General features: G+C 35.3%; 1 protein-coding gene across 1 annotated transcript; it reads right to left on the bottom strand.

Moving 5' to 3' along the window:
* Positions 1–5,478: 5,478 nt before the first annotated feature.
* Positions 5,479–20,887, bottom strand: LOC121415734 (snRNA-activating protein complex subunit 3-like). The gene is made up of 8 exons (XM_041609059.1): positions 20,470–20,887; positions 16,749–16,862; positions 14,931–14,997; positions 12,896–12,997; positions 11,856–12,082; positions 10,438–10,608; positions 8,192–8,299; positions 5,479–6,551 (listed from the first exon to the last, which is right to left on the bottom strand). Exons 1-8 carry the CDS (start codon positions 20,676–20,678, stop codon positions 6,404–6,406), a joined length of 1,146 nt encoding a protein of 381 aa, XP_041464993.1. The 5' UTR covers positions 20,679–20,887; the 3' UTR covers positions 5,479–6,403.
* Positions 20,888–21,633: the final 746 nt, after the last annotated feature.

Below are 21,633 nucleotides of genomic sequence, written 5' to 3'. Positions count from 1 at the left end.
ATATTGTATAATTCAAACAATAAAAACACAAAAGAAATAGTGAGTTAAGGAAATCATCGACTTTCTCTTTTGCATATCACTCAGTTTTGCATATAACTCTTTTGTGAAAAACAAGAAAAACTTAAGAATTTCATAACTTTTCTTATTTGATATCCAATTTCGATGAAATTTTCAGTGTTATGCTTGTTTGATTTTTCTCTATTGATTCAAATCAACATTTTTCTGGGATGGACTTGACATTTAATGGTAATCAGACTCTACTTTAACAAGAAATATGAAATGAATTGTAAAACTCCATTTTGTGTATTGTTGGCTGTGAATGTACCGATATTTTGATAAATAATGAGCATATACCCTATGTGTACATGCTCATTTTTTTTGGTGGTAATCTATGGATCGCAATACAAAATGTGGGCATTTAAAATGCATAGCATTGACTGTAGAGGATCATGAAGGAACAGTGTAGGTATTACGTTATTGTGAGCCTGTGACCTTTGAACTTAGATGTAGTCTTTACAGCAGTTGTAATCATGATTCCCCTTTTCAATTAATTTGTAAACTAGTGTCTACATTGTAATGTTTGCATGACATCTGATGAATTCATGTATACCTGCATTTGATTTTTTAATGTGTATTTGAAAGCTGTACATATATTTTTTGTTTTTATTATTATGAAATGCAGTCTCTGTTTATGTTTTATAAATGTACTATGCTTTGATGTCATAAGAAGTAATTCTGCAAATGTTTGATCTTATTTTGGACAAAGTCAGTATGTGATTGAGTGATAGAAATGTGAGATCCTACAATTTCTGATAGGTGTAACCATACCATCATAAATCTGGATCTAGTAAGTTCATTGACATATATTTTGATCATTTTATTTCATACAAATTCTTGGCTTGTCATCTATTTGGATTCTGTTCAAATACAATACTTGATTGTTACTGTAGTTGAATTTCATGTTCAATCATGTACTTGATCAAGGCAATTGACATTATTTTAGTGTCATTATTGTCCATGATAGGAGGAAGTTTCTTCAACAAATTTGAGTCATGAGTAAATTGTAATAAATTTCCAGACATCAAAGATAGTGGATTTGCACTGCTTCAGAATAAGTAACTATATATTCTAACTTCTTTTTACAACTACAAATGACTGGAAAAGCATGACACCCCATGTTTCAGACCATTTATCTTTCATAGGGAGAGAAATTATAATGTATGGCATTTTTAAAGGCCACCGAGCACCCTACGACCCGACAGGTCTATGACTGGTCTGCGACTGAGTGAGTAGAGATGAATCGCAAGGCAGCCATTAGCCTCGACACCACACACCTTGCGATCCGACTATGCTTTAGTACTGCATATGCCTGTTGTATATCATGTACACGTTGGTATTTAAATGCAGCTCTTCTGTCTGAATGGCTGGATGTTGGATTGAGCTTGCAATGCAGTTGTAATTATTTGACATGTCAAATCCCTACGATTTGTCTCTGACCGATCTGCGACTCTCAAACTGACAAGAGCTGAGCTGTGACGTTACATTTCCCCTCACTCAGTCGCAGACCAGTCGGGTCGTGCGGTGGCCTTCAGGCACCTACTAGTTGCCTCATTAGTGGTGCACTATATGTCACCCTGGCTTGAGTCACAGCCACTGCTCTGTCCTGTGCTAAAGAAGCTGTAACACCTAGCTGTTTAAGCCGGTATACACCGATGAATGTATGGCAAGCCATTGATATCAATGATTTAATTAGTGATATAAAATCATCAAGTAATCAATATCCTGATAATAATTTTGTGTTAACAAATGACAATACTTGTAATACAAATTTAATTAATGATATCAATTAATAGGAAAATTGGTAATATAGTTTGCCAAATGTACGTTGGCATATGCTGGCTAAAACATTCAAATGAGACAGCACCTTTACACTCCAAGGGACCCAATAAATTCATTTGTGTTGAGTGCAGTCATTGAAACTTAAAGGCCAAAAGTTGAGTCCATGGTTTATGCAGATTTCCTGTATGAATTACGCTTAAAGGGGAAGTTCACCCTGACAAACAGTTTATTGTAAAAATAGCAGAAAAATAATAATAAATATTGCCGAAGGTTTGAGAAAAATTCATCAAATAATTAAAGTTATTAGAATTTTAATTTGATTTGTGACGTCAAATGCGAGCAGCATTCCTACATAGCGAATGGTAAAAAATCAATGAAATGTCATTTTCTCAGAAAATTGAAAATGGTTTTCACTGTACCTTTATATCAATAGACAAATCATTTCACACCCGATCATGAATAAAAAACAAAATTAAGTCATCAGGAACCATACAAAATTTGAAATTCATACATTTTATATTACGTAACACATGGGGCAGCTGCTCCTTTATGACGTCACAAATCCAAAACTTTGAACTCTAATAACTTTTTTACTCTTCAACAGATTTTCCTCAAACGTTCACCAATATTTTTTACAATTTTTTCTGCTATTTTTACAACAAAGTCTTCTTCAGGTTGAACTTCCCCTTTAATTTAGCGCATATTGGGCTGTGTTAAAAAAATTCCAATGCTGATGCACGCTTTTGTCACAGTGCACCAAACTGACGCATGTTGCCATGTTTAAGTACGCTATTTTATTCATTAGTCCACTGTTTGACGAGTAGACTCATTAATTCAAAACAGAGGACTCATTAATAAAATAGCGTACAGCTGTACTAAACCATGGCAACATGCATCAATTTGGCACACTGTAACAAAAGCGCACATTAGCATTGGACATTATGCGCAGTAAATAAGCGTAATTTGTACAGGAAATCTACATGAACCATGGGTTCAACCGATGGTTTTAAAACCACTTTGTGAATTCGGGATTCGGGCCCAAATGTTGTTATGACTCCTGATGATTTGGCATGTACATTTTCTCATAAAGATAGCAGGGTCTCTTTTCATAATAAAGACTTGGTGTATAAACTGGACAATTTCAATAACAAATTTACTACCAGCCAATAAGGTTGTGCGATTTCAGTAGCTTTTAACCGTTATATCACATTGGTTATTACAACCAATTTTGTGAAACGGACCCCAGATATGCATACTAAAGTATTTGTGACAGTCGGGCATAAGATATGACAATTTTTTTTCAGCAGCTTATTTATTGCCAAGACCAAATTTGCCAGATGTGTAGTCATACATTTATTTGAAATGTTGCCGTAATCTCATGTTATACATGAGGGAATTTGATTTCAATATTATGTAAGAGGTTTTTTATCATTCATTGTTACATGTAGTTGTAGGTTGCGAGAGTTTTGTACTGGTCTTCTGCTGGAAATTCAATCACAATAGTATGTTTTCGTTTGATGCCAATTTTGTTGTATGCAAATCAAGTGAGATAAATTCTTACCATCAATGACTCTTTGCCTTAATTTTGGTTAATGCATATCTTTTTTCGATTTGCTTTCTGATTGTCCCCAAGTAAGGGTATTTATGGAAATGTGCCACTCTAATAGGCAACCTTTTCCACTAAATTCCACAAATGTATATTCTTGTTAGGTAGGGGTAATTCAGACCATGTAACATGACTTTTTAACTTATTTTATACAATATAATTTTAGAGGGAAAGATTTTTCTGAAGTAGCTTTAATAGGCACCCACTATGAATGAGTCTTGATTTGATACTAGCTAACTTTGAACCAAACCTTGGGTTATTCCCCCCCCCCTTGCTAATTTTGACTTATTATGTCACTTCTTTTTTTGTCTTGCCTAAAAAAAAGTTTGGCAGCTACAGTACCTAGTAATCAAAAGTGTTTAAAACTTGGTACAAGTGATCATTGGGTAATATCACATGTGTGTTCATGGGAATGCTGAGGTCATCTAGGGGTCGAAAGATCATATTGCATATTTTATTTGTTCTGTGAACCACCTTGTTTTTACAAATTATGACTCGATTACTGTATCACATGGGAATCAAATATTCTTTACTTCACAATGTAATTAATAGAATTAGCTTTAAAGACACAGGAAATCATGCAAGTTCTTAATGAGTATTTTGATTTCAAATTTTATTTGGTACATGTCCTCGTTAGTAAATCAGACTCTGATTTTTGTATTTACTTGTTCTTCTGTGACTAGTCGTGTTCAGTATTAAATGTATATATTGTAAAAAGTCACTATTCTTTCAGCTTGGTAGCATCTGTATCATGCTAGCGTTGACATCTGGTATTCATCATTATCATGTACATACATATGAGCAGTGTAACAAACCAAAAAGTAATAATCATGACAATAAATGTCTCTTTTTGCCTAGAAAATTGTATATGTGTGAACATAGTTTGTGTTCTCAGTTTATCAATTTTTAACTGTACTGTATATTCATTATCTTTTTTTATTTGACGACTTCATCCTCTCTTACCTTGCATCTTTTAACGGCTCTGTCACATCGTTCTGTGCAAGCCTTGAGGGTTAGTTCAGGGCAATCACCCAAAACAAAGTTTTGTATATGTTCAAAACTTTGCTGCATGCAAATCAGACTTGCATGTGCTTCTATGGGCAACTGCGTGGGAGATACTGTTAATGCTGGCGACGTGTGTGCGACCTGCGGGCAGAAAACAAATCGCCCGCAAGGCTTGCATTGAGCGATGTGACGCTGCCTTAATAATCATCTGTGAAGTTCTCTTTTGATTCACATGTTTTATAATATCACTCTTCAACTCTGTATTTTTTTCCGCTCACATATCTTGTATGTTTTCACTGTCTCCCTTTTCTATGTACTTCTCTTGTGCTCTCCATTTAAATTTAGACTATATTAGCCCCCCCCCCCTCTCTCTCCCTTTCTTGATCTCATACTCTCTCACTGTTGCCATTCTCTTATCTCTCAATATCATTGTTGGGTTTTTTTTGGGGGGGTCAATACATTAACATGTACTATCACGGCTCCCTTGTCTGTCTTCTCTTTTCTTTAATTTTTTTCATCGTCTGGTTCTCTCTTGCCCTACGACTGAACACCTATATTTTTCATAACTGATCTTTGAAATTAGTATCAATGGAAAGCTCCATTATTCCTCATTATAATGATGTGGCACTTCACTGAGGAATGTGCAATTTACCTGAATATGTAGGGCAGAATCAGGTAAATGACTCATTGTAAACAGGAATAATTATGCTTTCCAAAGATGACAATGAAACAGTATGAAATTCATTGCCCCTCAAACTCATTATTAACGAGTTGCAGAGATTTTTTGAGGGGTTTTGTTTTCTTACTATTGTTGTCTTCATTCATTTTCCCTGATCTTTAACATTTTTATCTCTCCTCTTTCAACCAGAGAGCTCTTTATAATGCATTCTACAACCATCTATTCTGTATTTTTCTCCTAATATTATTCTCTTCTCTCACTCATTGAAATCTTGTCTTCTATTTTGCCCTATAACCTCCATAACACATTTTATATTTCTTCAAAATGTGATACAAAATTGCGAGATAATCAGTATTAAATACAATTTATTAATATATACATACATAGAAAAAACTTCTGTACATGATATAAAAGTCGTCAATACATGCAGCAAACCTTTTGGGATTTCATCTTTTCCTCATAACACAAAACTCGTAAAGTGATCACGTTTGCGATGAAAGCCAGTATCTGAAGATTATTCACCATCAAATTAAAATTCATTGTGAAATAAAATAAAAAAAGTATGGTAAAATACATGCATGCGAGATTCCATTTATTATCTGACCTTTATGGGGAAAATGAAATTACAATTAAATTGTCTAAATTAATCTTTAATTTTTACCACAAGGGACACTGGCAATTATACATGTAGATCACTGGACATTATTTCATCATGATTTATCATTTAGGAGTCTATCCAAACAAGGGAGCGAACTGAACAACAATGATAATGATGAATTTCTTGCTACAAGAAACATGCTATGACTTGGATTTGAACCTAGGACCCTTTGAAAGACTTAAGTCAGAACCCCTGGACCACAATGCGTCCACTCTGATCACCTTATTCCATAGGTCAAATCTACCTGAAGACCTATGTGATCAAATTTGTCCATATCGAGGGAGAATATCCTGAAAGGAGCTGTCAGTTTTACATACAGTATATCCAACAGATGAATCATCAGGCACTTGTGTCTCTCAGCAAATTAAAGTCCAAGGAAAGTTGTTAGACCGGACAACTTGTCAGATGGCTAACATTGATAAAACACTCCCCTGAAGAAAAAGATAAACATCCAATACATTCCTCTGCATGACTGGTGTTCAATGAGCACAGTAAATGGCCAAAATCGAGTGACAAGAAAGCAGTATTTTTATCTGGACTCTCATGATGTGCATCTTCAGTTCATCTTGGCCATTTTATATTCAGTTATCTCAAGACTTTGTTCTTGGGTGTGATGTTATCTGAAGATTGATGGGTCTATGTGGCGGTAAGCTTTGAAGTTTCCAAGTTTATTGCCTTTAGTGTCGTAGTGGAACTTGTAGTAGCAGACATCACAGAAGAAACATGGATCAGCAGGCGCTAGAGCATCTTCCTTTGTCATCCATCTTAAAATAAGAAAAAATGTTGTGTTACTAACTACATGAAACAGCACAGGATCCACTTGGGGCAACCCACTACTCAAAATATGATCAATCTATCAATACTATCGATAGCATCACTAAATTTCTGGCACTAAATGTCAAACCCTGATTGCACCATTTCTTGAGCACAGGTTGTATTTGACATCATTGTACGCCATTAAAAAGAACAATATTTATTCCCTGAGGAATATCAATCAACTGGTCACTGAGTTCCAATGGAAATATATAAAGTAACTCAAGGGTATACGTCATCTGCCTAAGAACCAATTGCTTCAGTTGTAGTGAAGTGGAAAATATCTCAAATGTAGCCTTGTCATCAGTCAGACAAATTTTGATGAAATTAAATCTACAACCTTAAGTATGGGTCTCGATATTGCTACTCTAAGTGAAACACTTCTTAGTACAGCCATAAATGACGCTGAAATCCAAATCCCTGGCTATGATGTTCAAAGATTAGATCGCATTCTCATGTCTCATGTCAAGGATTAGATAATCACTGGGTTACAAAAGTTTCACACCTCACATTCCAGGAAAACCTTTTTGGTTGCTTTGATCAGAATATAAACTATGAAATGATATCCTGTCAAAATCTCATCTCTCTGTATTTGTTTTTATTCCTTGAACGCTTTAGTGCCTATGTGGCGGCTCAACTACAGCAGTCGAGTATATGCATAAAGTAACTGCATGGACCACATTATTATTGTTATCTCAAAAATAAAACAGCATATTTTCAAGGGTTTTCCATCCATATTTTCACTCTCCTAAACATCTCATTTTCTTTAAGATATGAGGCCTCATGTATCATCACTATATACACTCGGCAAAAAAAGTTCTTGGACACTAATAAAAATTTAAATATTCCATATAGATATTTGATTAAAGGCAAATTATTGTATGTCAACATGACCAGACAATATTCCTCTTCCAGTATGACATGACATTTTCATGTGAACAGTCATGAATGGGTGGTTAAATGCTTTAAACAATAGCAATGTCAGTAAAGGAAAATTGCAAGAAATGATCAGTTAGTGCATGGCTGGTTACAGGCATTAAACAATAGCAATGTCAGTAAAACGAAATTGCAAGAAAACGATCAGTCATTCTTTCAGTTGTGAAAGTTTGTGTGGCATAAATATCCATTAAACGATAAAAGCAAATTTAAAGTCAAATACAACTCTAAAAGTAAAGAGAAAGTTATCCACCTTGGATGCATCACTATTCCACTGGAATTTTAAGTCAAATAAAAAAAAAAGTCGATAAAAAAATGTCAAATTTCGGTATCTTGGCATAAGCCAAAGAAAATTATCCTTATTCTCCTATCTTCTGCACGGGTTGTGGCCCTAGGTCGACCACTCCTAGGGCGGTCTCTAACTTCAAAAGTAGCCAAATACCGCAGTGGTATTGCCGATGAACTACATTTAATGGTGTTTTTTTACTGTACGAACAACTATATTATATGTTAATATATGTATTGCTATATCTTATCCGCCATTTTATAAGTGTATATACACTGTGTTTTTTTTTTGCTGTAAGGCCCTCAGTTTGTCGACTGAAGAGGCTATCCTGTTGAAATGAATAGTGAAAATAAATAAACCAATACTCACTTGGCAGTAAGTGTCTTGCAGCCAATGCAGGTGTTCCTGTAGAAAGCTGACTGATTGCATAGGAGTGGGTACTGCTCCAGGTCCTGATGATCATTTTCATCCATGAACCTACAAAAACCATATTGGAGTATCTCCATTATTTAAATGATCAAAACAAGGTTGACACGTTCATACTTTATTCCAACATTTATTTGATGCACAAAATTTTTTAATATGTCCCATCGTCTTTCTCAAGTGACTGACTTTTGAGAGGACATCGTTGGAATAAAGCATGAACGTTTCAACCTTGTTTTTATCATTAATATTGATCCAACAGATGGACTACCTTCAGACCGTCTCCATTATTTAAGGATAGACATCATGGTTTAATACAGTTTGATGAAGAATCAATTAACATTTACAAAGATGATAGCTTGACAAACTATATAACTTAGAAGTGATAGGGTATTCCCTCTCTCTTCAATAAGAAATCTATAATTCCCCATAATCCCACTACAATTTCATATCACTTCTTGTTCACTCTAAATCCATTGACCTATGAATTCTGTAATTACCATATCCTTTGTACAGGCGCCAACCAGTACCAGGAGAGATTAAATCAACATATGCAGCAATCCTGTTAATTGTGCCAAAACACAAGCAATTTATTACTGTTACTTAAAGTCATGCTCAAGTATCAATAGGTGCATGATAATCAACTCACCATCTCATTTAACAATAAGGAGTACAATGCATCCCCTGAGCATAATCTGACCAATGCAGTGATTCGGTTTATATCGCAAGCAAATGAGAATTTAAATGTGACTTTTCTTCAAACTAATATCTTTGTGAAACAGCCCACAGGATTGATATCCTGGGGGATTTTTTTTATAGTGGGCACTTGTACTCAACAATTCTGTATTCTGATCGGTCAATTTGTCCGAGAGACAATCCCGTATTTACCAAATTCATTTGGTGAAAAAAATCAAACAGGTAATATGAGCCCCTATCACATGGCTAATGTTTGGTTGTTGTTTTAATGTTGTTGTTATTGTGACATGCATGCCCAGTGCTGATTTCAACCACTCCATATGAGATCACTTTCTATGGCCTAATGCGATTGGCACTATGCAGGATTGTGCAGTTTGGGACCTCCATTTTCTTGATTTCCCCTTATTCTACAATGATATAAGGGCACACTTAAAGGTCAAGTCAACCCCCCAAAATGTTGATATAAATATAAATAGAGAAAAATCAAACTAGCATAACACTGAAAATTTCATCAAAATCGGATGTGAAATAAGAAAATTATGACATTTTAAACTTTCGCTATTTTTCACAAAACAGTGATATGTACAACTCAGTGACATGCAAAGGAGAAAAACAAGGATGTCCCTCACTCACTATTTCTTTTGCTTTTTTATTGCTTGAATTCTAGAATAATGCATTTTTACTGATTTGGCATTAAGCACTTAATTCACTGAACCATTTAGTATAAAAAAATGTTAATTCCACATGTTCACGTGGAGCGTTGTGGCCCAGTGGATTAGTCTTCGGACTTTGAAACAGAGGGTCGTGGGTTCGAATCCCAGCCATGGCGTAATTTCCTTCAGCAAGAAATTTATCCACATTGTGCTGCACTCGACCCAGGTGAGGTGAATGGGTACCCGGTAGGATTTTTCCTTGAACGCTTTAGCGCCTATTAATATGGCGGCTCAGCTACAGCCGGGGTAATAATATGATACCAATTATCAAAGCGCAGTAGAGTATATGCACATAGTAGCTGCGCTATATAAATGGACCTATTATTATTATTATTATTCAGGTAGGAATTATTTGTTGTTTCACTAGACAATGAGGAGAAAATTCATATAATAAAATACAAAAGAAATAGTGAGTGGATGATTTCATCCATTTCCTCATTTGCATACCGACCAGGATATGCATATAACTGATTGGTGAAATTAAGCAAAGCCTAAAAATATAACTTTCTTATTTCAAAATCTGATTTTGATGAAATTTCCAGTGTTGTGTATGTTGGATTTTTCTCTTTTTATGCAAATCTACTTTTTGGGGGGTGGACTTGTCCTTTAAGAGATAAAACCCTTATACAATGCTTGTGCTTACAGAATATGGAAACTATCTACGTTCAGGCTCAATATTCCATTCGGTCTCCAGCCTCATGAACCAGAATGTAGAGATTTAAAATCTGTATTCCAAGAACAAGCAGGGTGAAACAAATAATTGTGGTACTATTTGATGTTTACCTTATGTCTGTGAATGTGATGTTATGTTCACAGTCTCCCTGGTGAACATAAAGATAAGGATAGCCCAGTCTGATAGATAGATCGTTGAATGTTGTCTCTTCCATCTTGGCTTGCTTCATTTGGCCAGAGACGATCACACTCTTCCCCTGAGCAATCCAACGGCGCAATGGTCTATCAGGATGTTAAAGATAAATACCAGTTGTGGTAACGATCTCGAAATGAGTTAGTACAGAATCCAATAAGATTACCACCCAAGTGTTTGTATCTATAGATAAAAAAAAACATGTGCCAAATGGCTCTGAAAGAAAATGTGTAATTGCTGAGAAATTAGCAAAATAAGCACAGAATTCCGTCAAATGTTAGGAATTTTTCCAGGCAATATTAATACACTGTCCCACACATGCATTTCTGTGTTAGTGATCATCTGAATTATCAGTTTTGAGCTAAGATTTCATGTTTTCACAAAGATTAGTTTACATTACTGTTCCAGAATTAGATCTATGATAATATGGTGACAATTAATCTTGATTTCAAAGACTTTCTCATGAAATAATTGTTTGCTGCAACTACTTTGCATTTGCAGCAAACATTATCAAAGAGAGCCTCGCAAAACATCTTACTAAACTATACAACATGAGATGGAAAATACAGTACATGAATTATGCATTATAAATATCACCAATTCATAATTGACAGCACTCCTCGAGCAGATTAAAGACGCTAATTTTCTCTGCTCATGGATACGTTCAACCACTCGATTTTGAAAAGGCAAACCACAAGAAACCATTTAAAAGCCTAGAACATTGTAAGTAGATGTACATGAAAGGATGAATGCAACAGGTAATATTCCAGTGGCATTGCAAAAAATCTGCAAGTCATAAATCCCCTTCTACTCTGAGCGATTGTCATCGGCTGTATAGGTTAAGCATTCCATGGTGTCAAATTCTCCAGGAAAACTGACAAAGTGTTCATTTTCCTAGCACTGAGCCAGGAGGCTCCTAGAAAGTAAAAAATCATTCACTCACATGGGCTTACTATCCACAGAACCCTATGCATAATACATCAGTCAAAATTGAAATTTTCACCCCCAAAATTTCTACTTTCCCTGTAAAAGATCTAGCCCTAAATCATGTAAATGGGCTAGAGCTTCATTTCCGACAGTTATACAATATTGAATAGGCATATTTTTAAAACAAAGAGGACAAGATGGCCTCATAAACATCAGGAAGTTAAATCTCGGGGGCGAAAATTTCCACTTTGACCGTCGTATACGAACGTGATAGGGGCACAATCCCTGGCTACGTGGAGAGCAAGCAGAGCACACGTCAGTGAATGATTTTTACTCTCTGGCTACAAGCTTCCTGGCTACAAGAACCCCACTTCCCTGGGCCATGCTTTCCATGTTGGGTACTACTTACCCTGTGATGTCCCTAGCCTTGGGATCTCTCATGTCACTGTAGAAGGTGTCCTCTATGAAGATAAAGGATGATTTGTAGAGATCATGGGCACGGGTATCCTCCGCAGTGTCCGGGTTCTCACTGCATTCTCCACACAAGTAGACCAGGTCCATCGGGCAGAGGAGCTTATCCTTCAGGGCAGAGAGAGGAAGGTTAGCATGGACTAACAACTCTCTGTCATGCTTGACCTGGTAGAGCAATAGGATATCATTAATACCTGAGAGATTCAGGGACATCGATATCATGTCAGATAAGAACACCATTAAAGGATTTTAAATTTGTGATGTAATATATCTCCGATGAAACAACCTCATTCTGTCACTCCATCACCATTTTTTTTTTGCTTTTCCAGGGTTTCTAAGATGGGGGGCATTTCATCAACATTCGTCATCAGGGGCTGTTTCATGAAAGTTTTCAGCACTGACAAGTTGTCTTTCTCCAACAGTTAACCATAGCAATAGTCAGAGGCCATGCCTTTCAGCCAACAAAACTAAAAATTTCACTGACATTGTCAGCACTGACAATCTTAGTCAGTGCTGACAACTTTCATAAAACACCCACCAGAAGTTGTCAGATCTGACAACTATTCTAGGTTATCATTGGCCGAGAAGCACAGGTGTCCAACTGCTTCTTTATGGTAGCTGGTGGACAACGTCAACTAGTCAGTGCTGACAACTTTCATTAAATTGTCCCCTCGCATTTTCGATAGAAAAAAATTGCTGTTCAGTAAAACTGTCAATAGCTTTAGCTCTTAATATCACTTATACAATGCTGCTATGTGTTTCATGTCTCAATTCATCTGAATTTCAGCTAAAATGCTATCAACTAATATAGCCTAATAGCTGGAACACTTCCAAGGTTTTTCCAGACATGTCACTCAATATAGATACAGTGTAAATATCTGCATCTGATGAGTGATGTTGATCTTTAGGGTTGGGACCAGTTTCTAACTTTATTCACCTTTGTGAAGAGAAACCTAACAATCTGAGGTCACCACTTACCATGCGAGAATGTATTGGAACCTTGTTGCTAACAGTCATTGTTACTGTCAACAAGACAACTGGTTTGGTGTTGCTACTGGTAGAATCATTTTTGTACTTATACTGTAATAATGACAGAGAAAAATCAATATAAAAGTCAAATAAGTTTCAAGCTCGTACTTGAAAATATGATTGAGTCATGTAAGAATTATTTTGTTCCCGAGAGCATTTACTAAACACGATGTGATATTCTGATAAATGAATGTTGTAAATGTAAACTCTTGTAGGACCAAACAAATTTGATCAAGAATAAAATATAATATGGCATGTAAAATTTGATTCCAGAGTTTAATTTGGATCAAGATTTTCAGAAAGCTTAAATACAATCAAGTCTCAGATGGCATCAAGTGTTCATCAGAACTTCAGAATGGTGTGCAGACACGGTTGTTTAATTCAGCGCTTCTCAACCGGTGGGCTGCGGCCCACTAGTGGGCCGCGAAGCTCTCCCAGGTGGGCCGCGAGAAGCTCCAGAAAAGAAAAAAAATAGGGGAAAATTATAGTATGTTTAACATGTTCTATTTAATGTCCGAAAGTGGTATGTTTGATCTGTCTCTGTGAGTCAAACAAAGCTAAAGGCACGCCTATCTAGGTAGACTGTTGTGATATAGACATACACATTGTACGTTGGTTTCGATCAAACTTTGATGTGAACCTCAGGCCTCATGTGCATGCATATTGTGTATGTAGTTAATTATCGCCCAATCACCGGACCTTTGCAAATGCATTTATTTCTCCAATTGCTTTGAATGTGCTTAAGAGCTTTACGTTCAAATATCATGAAACACACTTTCATCAAAATAGACCGTGTTTTAAAGCGAAAGGGTGAGGGAGGAAACAAGTCTACTGTTGAAAAGTCCCAGGAGGTAACTGTAAGAAAGACCCCTGGTACATTAAATTTGAATTTATCATAACTGCGCAGTAGTGCAAAATTAAAAGCAATGTGTGTCGAATGTGCTGAAGTTATTGTCAAATAATTAAGGCGCTTAAACCGTCAGAGCTTCAGAGACACCTAAACATAAAACCTCTGAAGAGCGCAGGAAAGCCAAAAGAGTGTTTCGAGAGGAAAAATGCTGGATTTAATTCACTGCAGAACACTGCATACAGATGGGGGGGCACTTGACCCCAGATATTTCATGACCAAGAAAAAAAAGACAAAAGGAAATAAAAAAAAGGAAAAGGAATAAGGGTGAAACATATTATTTTTTAAATATTGTATCACAATCTGACACAAACTCAGATTTTTGTAATAAAAATGTCGAAATTTTTGCTTGCTCGCCATGCTCGCTCCCAACATTTTATTAATTGTATGCGATACGCCATATCAAGCCCCCTCAATTTTTTGGCTCATTACGCCACTGCAACAGAAGATCATAAAGTTATGCACTAATATGCTCCTTACAATAATTGTCGAGACAATCTTTGAGTCGATCGAGACAAGAAGTCACATCCTTCAAAAAAAAAAGTTTGGTAGGAGGTGGGCCTCGAAAAAAATCTGAGAGTCAAAGTGGTCCTCGAGTAAAAAAAGGTTGAGAAGCACTGGTTTAATTAATATATTTACTCTTAAATCTAGGAGTAGAAAATTTTGAAGAAATGTAAGTAATATGTAACACATGACACACTTTATAGGATAAAGTAAAGTTGTCCTAAAAAATACATCAAAGATTGAGACAAAGAAATAGTCATTTAAAATGCTCAACTGAGAAATGGGTAAAATGATGTTCACATATTTATCATCAAATTTTAGATTCAAGGTTTCTGAATATATTCTCTCTTTCAAAAATAGCAAACAAATAAGGTAAGTAAAAAAAAAATGTTTGGTATTGATTAAAAGGATACTAACTTTGTGGAAAACATTATTTGGAGCTGGTTGCTTAAGAACTGAGCCTAAGACTGTTGAATAGTATGCATAGTTAAGGTTAAAGTTAAATAGTCAAATAGGATCACTGAACTATATATGTGTATATGTATATATAAGCATGTTTGAGCATATACTTACATGATTATATGTCTTTTGCGAGGGAGGTCCACTTCGTCCATATTTAGCGAATGCTGCCACTCTTGATCTGCAATTAAGACACAAGTATAAAAAATTATTCTAAGAAAAAAAAAATTGAAGGATTATGATTAGTGATAGGTTTCCACCAGGGAATCTTCTTCTTCCACAGACAAAAATGAAGTAAAAGAATGAAAAGTTACGAAAGACAAAAACATACTAGCTCAAATTCTCTCAAAGGGAAATTAAATTTTATCATGCATTCAAAATTATCAGACACAACATAAATTATCCTATAAGAAAAATGTTTTCATCATAACAAACCATTAAAAAATCTAAATCTTTGGAATTTATATTACTTGCACTCAGGTACTCATCCACTGCATTATCTTTCCTTGGCAAAAACAAATATGTCATTAATTTCTATTTCTTAACTTCCTTCGCGATAAAAAATATTTCTGAACTTATAGTTATAAGCACTCTAAATAAACACTTTTTTATTCCCTAATAGTGTAAATACATAAACCTGTAGATGTAAGTTTCTGAATGCTTTGATGTCTTTGTTCAGGAGGTCCTGTGCTAGACGACATTGATTTGAGTTTGAACTTTAGATCACTGCAAAGGTTTATAAATAATGAATCTCATTGGTGTGTCGTGATAAGAAGAGAAAGCGTTGTTTGGCATGGTAAAACGTTCTGCTTATTCAAATGTAAATAATATGTGTTTGTAAAGCCCATAGTATGCTTACTAAATCTAAAAATGTCATTCATACATGATGTCACAATTATCACAATTTATCAATTTGTTTCTTCACCAACAAACATGGATTTTGCTAGCTTTACTGCTTGTATGAAAAGCATCCCAATGTCATGATGAATTAATTACCCCTTTACAGGAGTTGGGGCCTTTGACCTATATAATTTTGTTGTTTTGGTAGAACGAGCTTATTCTTGTAACTTCTCATAACAACTTTAACAAACAAAGAAAAAACTGGTAACTAGATTCAAGCTTTGCTTTCTAGATCAATTAAATGGTTCTTACAGTTTCATTAGCTTTCCCGTGAGTATCTGTTAGATTAGATAATGGGATGTACGAGCTGGACAGATGATATCAATCAATCAATAATCAACATAATATTTATTTTATAGGTCCGAAAGTGGAGCAATTTACCTACAGACATCAGAAATGCACCAACTTTGAATAACACTAAGACTAAACTGAAGAAAATACTTACGTCTGGTCCCTAAATTTTGTGATTTGCTTCAGTTTTAGTTGTAGGATGATTGGTTTGACGATTAATTTACTGTTTCAATTGATATACTTAGTATTCTATATAAAGTTGCCTTCCCCCCCCCCCCTGGGTTATAGGTCCGAAAAGTGGAACAATTTACCTACAGACATCAGAAATGCACCAACTTTGAATAACTCTAAGACTAAACTTAAGAAAATACTTGCGTCTGGTCCCTAAATTTTGTGATTTGCTTCAGTTTTAGTTGTAGGATGATTGGTTTGACGATTAATTTACTGTTTCAATTGATATACTTACTATTATTCTATATAATGTTGCCTTGCCCCCCCCCCCCTCCCTCCGCGTTTTCCCCAATTTTGTATTGTACTCTGCTTAGACAAGTTTTTTCATTTATTATGTATTTATTGTCTATTTTTTATCACGTTGCACTCATCACAAGCTGTGCTTTCTGAGTTGCTACCTTCATTGTTATGTTTAAGTTCTTAAATTGTATTAATACTTTTATCATTTGAAATAAATGTACTTTCATTCTTTTATTCATTTTCCCTTTGTTCCAAATAAATAGTTCATACCTGACTGTTTGAAGTTGGGCTCCAGCTTCAGGAAGTATACCTTTCTCAATGGTGTCATGGCAATTCAACTTCTTGCTATTCTCACCAGTCACAGAAGAGTGTAGGGTATTAACACTGTCCATAAAGAAAATGAGAATTAAAAGAGAAAAAACATACTCAGTGAGACCTTTTTTTAAACAGATTACAAAAATTGGTAAGTAACCATGGACTAATTATTGGAATAAATATTACAGATCGTCATTTGAACAGTGAATTTCAGTGAAATTTTTATCTTCACCAAGAGTGGACTAACTTACATGTATACATACATGTAGTTAGGCCAAACTAGCCAAAGTTATGCAAAAGGTTAACAATTAAGATTAAAGGGGAAGTTCACCCTCACAAAAAGTTTATTGTAAAAAAAGCAGATAAATCATAACAATGTAAAATCATAAAGAATATTGCCACTTTGAGAAAAATCAATCAAAGATTAAAGGTATTATTTAACTTTGTGAGCAGCCGATTTAAAAAATTCTCAAACCAAGATGAAACATGTGTATGGTCAGTTCCCCCATGTCTGCGCGATCTCCCAAGTCTGCGCACCCGCGTATCTGCGCGATTCTAATTAAAGAAGATACGCAACAAGCACAAACTTTACAAATGCAATACATAGGCAGGTATTCATTAAAAAATCTGACTCAAAATGGTGGAAAAATAATGAATTCAGGGCATTTTATGTGACAGCCTCATAAATGCAGCCTTTGTCATCAAAATCCCTGAAACGTGTGCAAAGTGAATGAGTGCGCAGACATGGGGTACCATTGTTTTTTTCAATCTGAAAATGACTGCCCGCAGTTTTTTCAAGAAAATCCTATATTTTATTTTATTTTTTAAAGTAGAAATATATTGAAAATCGTAAAACTGGAGAATCATATATCACAATAAAGGAGAAAATAAGGAGAACACGATGGTGTACATCATTTATCATGGAGACGGATGAAACTCAGTTAATTGATAGTTTAAAGTTCTCTCTCTGAATGCTTCAAACACGCAGAATTACGTCCGCGAAATTGGGGATTTTTTATGACGTCACTGTCTGTACGAGAGGCGTGATTGGCTCTCCCACGTGAAGCTCCACTTGCATGCAAAACCTGTTGCAAGGGTACATTTTCTCCACATTGTCACTGAATACTTCGATCCCGAAATGATCGAAAGAAAACCCAGAATTTTATCTAGATTTGGATTTTCAAATTGATGATTTTGAGATGAAGAGAATGATGATGAAGTGAAACAACACAGTGACGTAGTTGGAGGTAAATTGGGGGAATTACGCCGATGATGATGATGAAAATTCAACTTGCAACACAATCACAAGTAAAGTCATGTACATACCTATTCGCTACCAATTCATGCTGCTGGAAGTGCTAGCTACACCGCGCGGGCCAAATTGAATTCATGCTGAACATGAATAACCACATCCAGACAGTCTATCATAAGAAGGAAAATTATATAACTGTACTTACAAACAAGTGAATAATCCGAACCTGAAGGCAAATCAACTCAACGAATAGTACCAGACGATATGGCATATGCACTGCCGATAAACTTCATCCGGCTGGATAGATTGTCACTCGTTCTGTTAGATGTAACTTTTATCTCATTAATTTGACAAAATTACGAAACTCGGGGAATTATTATTCTATATAAAAATATAGTAACATCTCTTATCATTTTTTGAATTACGATAAAACCTGTTTTGAAGGAAAACGTTGAGGTAAATTAAAATTAGATGTAAAAGATCATCCCATCAAGCGTAGCATTATGTGATCGTAAACAAACCATCACAACAACACATGCCGTCTTGTTTGCTCGCCTTGGCTGAGACTGAGAGAATAGATCTATGCACGTTTTGCACAGCTCTCAATCAGCAAGGAAGGAGTACGTGCATGTTTGTGATGGTTTGTTTGCAATGACATACAAGCTACGCATGTTGGGGGGTTGGGATTTAAAAGTAATTTTAGTTTATCTCAACGTTTTCCTTCAAAAGAGGTTTTATCGTAATACAAAAAATAATAAGAGATGTTAATATATTTTTATATATATAAATAATTCCCCGAGTTTCGTAATTTTGTCAAATTAATGAGTTACAAATTACATCTAACAGAACGAGTGACAATCTATCCCAGCCACATGAAGTTTATCGTCGGTGCATATCGTCTGCTGCTATTCGTTGAGTTGATTTGCTTTCAGGTTAATTCGGATTATTCACTTGTTTGTAAGTACAGTTATATCATTATTTTCCTTCTTATGATAGACTCTCTCTGGATGTGGTTATTCATTTTCATGGATTTAATTTGGCCCGCGCGGTGTAGCTACCACTTGTAGCAGCAGCTGCATGAGTTGGTAGCGAATCGGCATGTACATGACTTTACTTGTGATCGTCAGGCAAGTTGAATTTTCATCATAATAATCGGCATTGTTCCCCCATTATTTACCTCCAACTACGTCACTGTGTTGTTCACTTCATCATCATTCTCTTCATCTTTAAAATCAACAATTTGAAAATCCAAATCTAGATAAAATTCTGGATTTTCTTTCATTTCGTGATAGAAGTATTCAGTGACAGTGTGGAGAAAACGTACCCACGCAACAGGTTTTGCATGCAAGTGGAGCTTCACGTGGGAGAGCCAATCACGCCTCTCGTACAGACAGTGACGTCATCAAATTCCAGTCAATTCAGAGACCGATGCGAGGCATATTTCGGAGGGGCATTTTAGCGTTTTTTAATCGGCGATTTTCACCTTTTTGTATTATTTTCGGTATTTTTGAATGACCCACTGATGATCCCCACATCATTACCTTTCCATTGATATATAATAAGACCACATTCATAATCAATATATTTCTCCTTTAATGAGAAATTTGGTACACTTACTCTTAATAATATAAGGAACATTATCAACTCAAAGATTTTGTGTAATAAGAAAAAAATCATGTTAAATCTGAACTCAAATTGTTAGGTGCGCAGACTTGGGGCCCACCATCATACAAGTGCATGTATTAGAATAAACCCTGAAAACAACCACTATTGAGAATGAAAAGCTAAAACTACAAGGCAAACCCCGATTTTGTAATTAGGCATCTTATAGACGCCTAAATACTACACATAAGTGTATGGGATGAAATTAAGATGGTGTTTCCAGTCACTTTATATTTCAATTTTTGAAGCACTAAATAATTATTTTCGAACGCCATTTTTGGGGGGGCTTCATTTTTGTAACAACTAACATATCACAGACACAGGTGACAAGTGTGACCTTCTAGCTCAGATTTTTTGAAAGTCAACCCAATGTTAACCAATCACTTTAAGAAAGTTAGTAGAATTTTAAGTTTGGGTTTTATGACATCATAAACGAGCAGCTTTCCCATATGTCAGTATAAACATGACAAAATAAAAGGCAAAATTTCAATCTTTAATGGTTCATGACGACTTATTTTTGTTTTACTTTCATGAACATGTGTGAAATGATTTGTCTACTATTGATATTCTAAAGGTAGGGGAGACCGGGGTTAGTTGGAACATGGAATAAGTTGAAACATTGTAATTTTCTTTAACACCTGTAAAATAAATTTATGCAATACTGCCCTCAATCTATTGCAATAATAATTCAACACTGTTTAATATAAATAATAGAATAAATTGAGGGCAGTATTGCATAACGTTGTCGTTACTTAGTCTGACCTGCAAACATCAGCTAACTCCTTGGCAATTTCAGTATCCACATTCAGTTCTTTTGCCACCTCTTCGTGTGAAAGATGTTCCTTTTTGCGGAAATCGTAATTTTCGAGTGTTAAGCAGTCCCACATCTTCGGAAAGTCAGCTACGGCCATCAGAGGTGATCCCCCGGGAACCTCCCCGGTAGGATTTGATACCTTTTCGGTATCGCCCATGCCTGCGACTGCAGAAATAATGAGCAACGCTCTGACGAATTGCAGAACTTGAACCTGAAGAAACCAGTATATTTTGGATGCTACTGTGATGTTTATCTAATGTGACAACGATTTTCCTTCCAAGCTCGCCTTAGAATCTAGTACTTTTTTTTAAACTAGGTAACAAAATTCACAGACTAGAAAAAAATTGACAATTCACGTTGAGCGTGTAAATCGAAGTGTATGGAAAGCTGAAAGCGTAAACATAAACGGTAACATAATAAAGGGGAAGTTCAACCTATGCAGAAGAAAAAATAATGTTTAAAAAAAATAGCAGAACAAATAACAAAAAGAAAATATTGGTAAAGCTTTGAACGCAAAAAAATATCTTACAGACAAAATTTTTATCTTACAAAAGAACGTCATTCGGATTATACATGATGCTCCTACTCGTTCTCATACTGGCAATTTATTTTGTAAACAAGTCGAAAATCCTAACATTTCCAGATTTATTTTCATTTCCAACAGGGTAATTCATGTACAAATTGAATATGAACGAACTGCCAAACATATTGAATAACATGTTTACAAAAAAAACAACGCCATTTACAATTACATTTCTTTTCACTCTCCATCTATCATTTCTGTATTCCATTCATCACGATAGCATAAGACGTTTTCTTTTTAGGATTTTTTTTTCTCGTTCTTGCATTTATACTTATACCTACAAATCTGTCTTTTAACTTATTCTTTGAGGAATCCACATTCAACAAGCCCTGCTTTTTAGTGGATCCCTCCATTTCCTCAACTTTTATTTAAATAGTAAAGATGAATGAAAGAAGTTATATGCAAAATGTTTTATCTTAAATATTATTATCATGATTATGTAGTTATTATCTAGTATCTTATATTCATTTATATCTTTGTAATGGTTTCTTTTATTGTTAAATTGACTTGGGTTGAAATGAAAATAAAC

The sequence above is a fragment of the Lytechinus variegatus genome, chromosome 5, assembly GCF_018143015.1.
Source record: "Lytechinus variegatus isolate NC3 chromosome 5, Lvar_3.0, whole genome shotgun sequence".
Taxonomy (NCBI): Eukaryota; Metazoa; Echinodermata; class Echinoidea; order Temnopleuroida; family Toxopneustidae; genus Lytechinus; species Lytechinus variegatus.
This window is presented reverse-complemented; position numbering and strand designations above follow the sequence as displayed.

What these genes read in the sequence shown, in the direction of transcription:
- LOC121415734 (XM_041609059.1), bottom strand. Translation starts at nt 20,678, where the DNA reads ATGGGCGATACCGAAAAGGTATCAAATCCTACCGGGGAGGTTCCCGGG. An exon ending in GCCCAACTTCAAACAGTCAG is followed by an intron (nt 14,998 to 16,748) that starts GTATGAACTATT and finishes TCTTAATTGCAG; the next exon opens with ATCAAGAGTGGCAGCATTCG. An exon ending in AAGGCTAGGGACATCACAGG is followed by an intron (nt 10,609 to 11,855) that starts GTAAGTAGTACC and finishes ACATCCTGATAG; the next exon opens with ACCATTGCGCCGTTGGATTG.